This window comes from Agrilus planipennis, unplaced genomic scaffold, assembly GCF_000699045.2.
Source record: "Agrilus planipennis isolate EAB-ADULT unplaced genomic scaffold, Apla_2.0 scaffold172, whole genome shotgun sequence".
NCBI lineage: Eukaryota > Metazoa > Arthropoda > Insecta > Coleoptera > Buprestidae > Agrilus > Agrilus planipennis.
In genome coordinates, this window is record NW_020438999.1 from 49,787 (window position 1) to 56,734 (window position 6,948).

A 6,948-nucleotide genomic window follows, 5' to 3' on the forward strand; every position below is an offset into this window, starting at 1 on the left:
ACCAAGCTCTTTTTACTCTGATATTTGTGTTTTGATTTAATAATTCATGCAATGATAAATCTTTAGATTTTAATAAAGGAAACTTTTGATCGATTACTTTTAGAGCTACATTACATAAAGAATTTTTGGAAAAAATACCGTGTTAACATAACGACTTTGTTTTAGAATACGTATTTTCTATCATTACTAATTTATTTTGTAATATATCCAAACAAAATGTCCCTACTATGAACAGTCTGAAACAAAAGCTTTCTTCAGTCTGTTAGCATGTACTAAAGTTTTCTTTTTATTATTTAATAAAATTGTAAAATTAACAGGTGTTCATTTTTTAAATAAACTAAGTCTCCTAAATTGAAATCTATATTATTAACTTTCTTATCATAATACTTTTTATTAATTTCCTTAGAATCTATTGAATGCTGTTTTGCCAACTGATTGCTCTTTTGCAATGTTAATTTTGATTCGTCTAGATAATTATCATAAGTATACTTGAATTCTGGTGTTCTAGTCAAACAAGAAGGAATGTTAGCTTTCTCAGCGAATACTAATTCATGAGAGGTAAATTTAGTGATAGAATGAATTGTGGTATTATATGAGAACATCGATCCCAATCGGTCTGGTCTTGATTTATATAATGTTTTAAATAATCAGCTAACGTGGCATGACTTCGTTCCAAAGCACCATTGCTTTGAGGATGATACGCGGTACAATTAATTTGTTTAATTTTGAATAATTTAGATACTTCGTGTAAGAGTTTTGAAGTAAAGTCTCGACCTTGATCTGTTAGAATGGATGTTGGAATGCCAAATTTACAAATAAAATTTCTTACGAAAACATCAGCTATTGTAATTGCTTCATGATTTGAGATAGGATAAGCTTGTGAAAGTTTTGTCAAATCATCTTGAAGAGTAAGTATGTATTTATTTCCAAATTCGATAAAGGGTAATGGTCCTACTATATCTAATGATATTCTTTCGAATGGTTTATCTGAAGTGGAAGTAATTTCCATGGGTTTATGAGTCTTTTTTCTAACTTACTTGTTTTTCTGACATTACTCACAATGTTTAATAAAATTTTGAATGTCTTTTTTCATATTGCACCTTTTAAAATTTTGTTTAATCCTGCTATAAGTTCTATGAAATCCAGTGTGTCAGGACTAGGATTTATTAAAGTATTGTGATAGATGGTTATTACTATATCAGATTTTCTAAAAATATATCTAATTATGGCTCGAATTTTGTTCCAATTTAATTTATCAAAGCTGTCACCAATTCTAGGTAAAGCAATTGAATTAATTTTTTCTATTTCTAAAGTTTCTCTTAATTTAATTAAAATATTAAAAATGTCTTCATATTCAGTTCTGTCCCAATAATTTTCTTTCAAAAATAGATAATAAAAGTTGATGTTCTTTTCTTTAATAGCAATTATCTTATCTACCTCATTATGATCTAGTTGTGTTCTTAATAAATTTAAGTGTTTTGGATATTAGGAAAATATATCATTAAGAAATTTATTATTGACTTCTAAATCTTTAGAAATAGGAATAACTGTGTGTCCTTTATGTGATAAAAAGTTATCATTACTTTCATTTAAATTATCAGCTAACGTGGCATGACTTCGTTCCAAAGCACCATTGCAATAATTTTCTTTCAAAAATAGATAATAAAAGTTGATGTTCTTTTCTTTAATAGCAATTATCTTATCTACCTCATTATGATCTAGTTGTGTTCTTAATAAATTTAAGTGTTTTGGATATTAGGAAAATATATCATTAAGAAATTTATTATTGACTTCTAAATCTTTAGAAATAGGAATAACTGTGTGTCCTTTATGTGATAAAAAGTTATCATTACTTTCATTTAAATTATTATAAGTAATTAAAGTATGTTGAAATTTTTGCAAGAATNATTCCGCTCGATTTAAAGTCCGACTAGCATATGCTATGGGTAAGTCATTGGGATATTCCCCTTGTGATAAAACAGACCCGATAGCATAATTGCTTGCATCTGTAGTTAAAATGAACGTTTTACTGAAATCTGGAAACTGTAAAATAGGTTCGGAACAAAGAATAGTTTTTAAAGATTCAAATGCTTATTGTTGTTGGCTACTCCAAATGAATTTTGCATCCTTCCTTAGAAGTGAAGTTAAAGGTTGAGTTAATTTACTAAAATTTTAAATAAAACGCCTATAATAACCAGCTAAACCAAGGAATGACTTAATTTCGGAAGGATTTTTAGGAATGGGAAAATCTTTTACAGAGGATATTTTCTTAGGATCTGGTTTGACACCTGAATTTGTTATTAAATGTCCTAAATACATGACTTCGCGTCTTAAAAATTCACATTGGTCTGGTTGTATCTTTAAATTATAATCTGAAAGTTTTTGAAATATTTTCTTTAATTTACGATTATGATTTTCGAGTGTATCTGCATGAATGACAATGTCATCTTAATAAACAAAACTTTTTAATTCATTTAAACCTGATAGTACTGTATTCATTAGTCTCTGGAAAGTCGCGGGAGCATTCTTTAAACCAAAAGGCATTCGATTCAAATGATAGTGACAAGTAGGAGTTGAAAAGGCTGTCTTTTCTGCATCTTTTGGATTCATTTGAATTTGATGAAAGCCTGACGTTAAATCTATCGTTGTAAAATATTTTGAATGACCAAGTTGATCTAGGATTTCGGTTATATTTGGAAGAGGATAACTATCGCCTACAGTAATTGAATTTAATTTCCGATAATCGATCACGATACTCCACTTTCTTTGGCCAGATGCATCTATTTTCTTAGGCACAATTCAAACGGGACTGTTCCAAGGAGAGGTAGAGGGTTGGATTATATTTTGTTGGAGCATTTTTGTAATTTGCTTGTCTACTTCTTCTTTTAAGGATTCTGGATAGCGGTAGGTTTTGGAATTTATCGGAACGTTGGATGTGACCGGAATTTCATGCATTATAGCGTCCGTAAAGGTTAAGTTATCACCTTCTAAGAAAAATATATTATTAAATTCACAACAAATTTTAACAATTGATTCCTTTTCTTCCCCGTTCATATGATCGGTTCTTAATAAATTTTTTATTTTATCTAGTCTAGACGATGTGGAGTTTTTGTTTTTGAAGAAGAATTCGAATTGGGTAAAGTTTCTAAAGTAACATCTAACTTATTTATTTTTATTTCATGTTCATTTGTATTTAAAATTGTAGTAACAGCCGATGAATCCGGATTTACGTTAACTATACTATTACTTAAATATACACCATTTTCAACCTCTAAATTTGGAATGATACCTTCTTTGATGGAACTATTTAATATATTGACTCACTACGAGGTTTTAAGATAAAGATATTGCAATTAGAACATAGAGATTTTGAATTTGAATAAGACATTATAGAATTAGAACTAGAAGATTTAGTATTAAAGTTTGATATTGAATTAGAAGATTTAGTGCTCGAATTAGAAGATTGCAGGTGATAAGAGTCTGAAATAGAATTGGAATTAGGATTAGGAGTAGAATTAGAATTAGGTGAATTTGATTTGGCATTGTAAGAATTTGTCTCATAAGATATAGAACTTTTGGAATTTGAGTTAGACTTTGAATTTGAGTTTGAATTAAAAGATTTAGAACTTGAAATTGTATTAGTTTCATGTAAAGAAATAGTGTTTTGTTTTACATGAAGAGGAATAGAAATATTTTTATACAATAATTGATCCTTTTCATAATTAATTTTTATATTAAATTGTTTTAAGAAATCGTTTCCTAAAATGCCATCGCAATTAATAGGAAAGGAATTGGATACGGCGTGAAAAGGATGTGTTAGGATTTTGTCTCCGAAAGACAGATCTAGGAAGGAATAGCAAATGGTCTGATAAGGATTTCGTACATTATCTATTCCCTTTAATATTATTTTGTTATCTTCGTAACAAAGAGTGGATGGTTTTAATGATGATAATTTAATGAGTGAAATATCAGCACCCGTGTTGACTAGAAATCGATTGATTTTTGAATTCAATTGATCGACTGCTAAATCGACATAAGTGGTTACTGATTTCAAATAAATTTTGGCTATTCTCGAGGTGGTTCGGCCTGGAATGATTGTGCTATCCTCGTCCCGGCCGTAGGACGAGGATTTTGAAAGTTTAAATTTGAATTTTGATTTCCCTTAAAAGATTTGTTATTATTATTTTGATTTCTCATCCTATTATTATACTCTCTTTTCCTACATTCGTTTATTAAATGCCCTACCTTTTTGCAATATGCACAAGTTTTAGTTTGGTTGTGATTTAAATTCCCTTTATTTTGATTTTGAAATTTATTGTTTAAACGAGTTGGGTTACTATTTGACAAATTTTGAGAATTTTGAAAGTGCCTTATGTTAGGATTTAAATTATTTTTGTTATACCTACAATTAAAACTTGTATGCCCTGACTTGTTACAAAAAGTGCACAATTTTGCATTAGAATTGTTTATATTTTGATACTTTTGGATCTCTAACCTAGATTTTTGTTCTTGTTCCTCATTAATGGCTATTGCAATTGCATCTTCTAATGAAATTGGTTTTTAAGATTTTACTATTAGTGATAAATTGTTTGTTAGTCCTGTAACAAAGACATTTGGAGCTTGATCTTTTAACAAGTTAACACATGCCTCTCTTGCATCTCTACCTAAATTAGAATCTAAAGAATTAATTAATTTGATATAACAGTTTTTTACCTTATTGGCATAAGTGATGACATTTTCGTTATGGTTTTATTTACAACTATTTAATTCTAGTTGCCACTGACCTACTGTACGTTTCTCAGCGTATGCATCTAGAAGATGATTTTTCAAGGTGTCCCAATCTCGAAAAGATCTATTACGAATGAGTGCACGGGCGTTGTCTGTTATCTTTGTTTCGATTATTGATTTATATTCCGGTCTCACTAAAGATATTGTTTTGTCACAGTTGTCTATAAATTCGAAGAGTTTAGATTTGCTACCGTCGAATTTAATTAACATTTTCTCAGCTAGTTCTAAAGATATCTGAGATTGCGCAACACTAACACTAGCAGGACGAGATGTATCGGCGTTCATTTTGAAGAATTATATGGTGATACAGCGTAGACAAATGTTTATAAGAATAATTGTTTAACACTTACAGGATATACGTGAAGATACTTTTCATACTCTCGTTTTCTTCTTCTGGTTGGTTTCCAAAATTTCTTCTACTAGGTCCTGTTGTATTTAAGGCTTCGCCACCGTCCAAGATGCAGACTTTGTTTCTTTTCTCGAAGTTCTTAGACGTTACAACTGATCCCACTCCTGACACCAAATTTTTCTTGTGATGGAATTCAACCAGGAAGTTTGAAGAAAATAATGTTGCACTTTTCACTTATATTTTTATTAAAATATAGGACAGGTTAAACTTTATACACAAAATAACACTTACAGAACAGTAGACAGTAAATAATTTAAACAAATTATTATGACCCTGTTACTTTTGAAAATTCGTCACGTTCAACTGTTTCATATTCGTTGCCATTATGAATGGCAGCACTACCAGTAAATGTTGAATATTAGACGATGTTATTCGGTTGCTGCGTTCGGTTATCCAATTGGGATTGCTACTTTGGCCTCTTGTCGTTATTTCAATATTAGAAATATGATTCACAGGTATTTGTATATGTGTCTTTAAGAAATGTTCCACTTTTCTGTGTACTTAGTAGGACACATGTTGGTCTGTGATATTTCTGGATCATAGTCTGGATCAACGAGCGGTGTAGGATTTGCATTGCGCTTTATTTTCCTGAATAAATTTCACCTGCACTTGCATTTATCCCGCAAGGTCATCCTTTGGGCCGTGAATTTTTTTGTGTACTTACCTGGATTTCTTTTTATGACCGCACGATGGACTACGCTTGCATATTCTCCACTGTAATTGAATGAAATGTCTGCCGCTTCGCAGCGTGCTTGGTATGATCCCCTCATAGAAAAGCTAATGCGTTTGCCCCCTATAAATTTTGCTACCAATGCATTATAGCATTCTGATATATTGGAGTCCATGTTCAAAATTAAGTTTGACGCTTGCAATGTTAATCTGCTGGTTACCGACATTATTTCTTTCCATAACCCATACGACTTCATTTCAACAACTACGACAATATTTTTGTCACGGACTGTTTCACAAAAATATTGAATTTTTTTGCAGTTTTCATGTTCGCTGAAAATATGACTTATTGTATTTCTTATTTCAATGTTTTCGAAGATAGGTTTTTCTTGATTTTTTCGGTGAGAAATAGAAGAAACAACAGCAGTACGAATTTTGAATACTTTGGACAGCAGCAATTGTCGCAAACGAACTGGAACTACCTGGTTTGTGGTACTGATCCTTTTGGTTGTAATTTGTCTAAGTTTGTGACAAAAATTTCACAGAAGGAGGTTTCGGCATTCAATTTTGCGGATGTTGACTTGATGTCCATATGGTTTACAGCCCTGCAATTTCTTATATACGCTACTGTCTGTCTCCAACAAGTACTGTATATTTTAAGCCGTGCATTGTCACACTTTCTTTGAAGCCTTCCGCAATAATATCTGCCCCCATACTACTTGAACTGCCGTTCCAGTTTTTACAACAGTTGTGTTGTACTATGCCCTTTTCACCCCCATATTTTGCACATAAAGTACAGTACTTATTTCTAATGCCTAAATGTACGACATGATTAATTTATTGATATTATTATGACAAGACTAATCTACATACATATGTACTTATGTAGGAAATTCCGGACTTAACAGACCCAAACCTGGAGCAGTAGTGAGAAACTGAGCATACTTTTGTCAATATTGGTCCAAAGTTCGGCCAATCTTCATATGTCAATATCTAATACATTAACGTTTTACCAAGTTTGGTCCAATACTGGAGTAGCCAAGTATTGGCTTGTCAATAGTAGTACAATACTTAACCAAACT

At 31.0% G+C, this 6,948-nt stretch overlaps 1 protein-coding gene across 1 annotated transcript; it reads right to left on the minus strand.

Annotated features, from left to right (window-relative positions):
* Positions 1–4,065: 4,065 nt before the first annotated feature.
* LOC108737847 (putative uncharacterized protein DDB_G0289263) lies at positions 4,066–5,073 on the minus strand. Its single transcript, XM_025975812.1, is given in 1 exon segment — positions 4,066–5,073. A coding segment is annotated over 1 exon segment (1,008 nt).
* Positions 5,074–6,948: the final 1,875 nt, after the last annotated feature.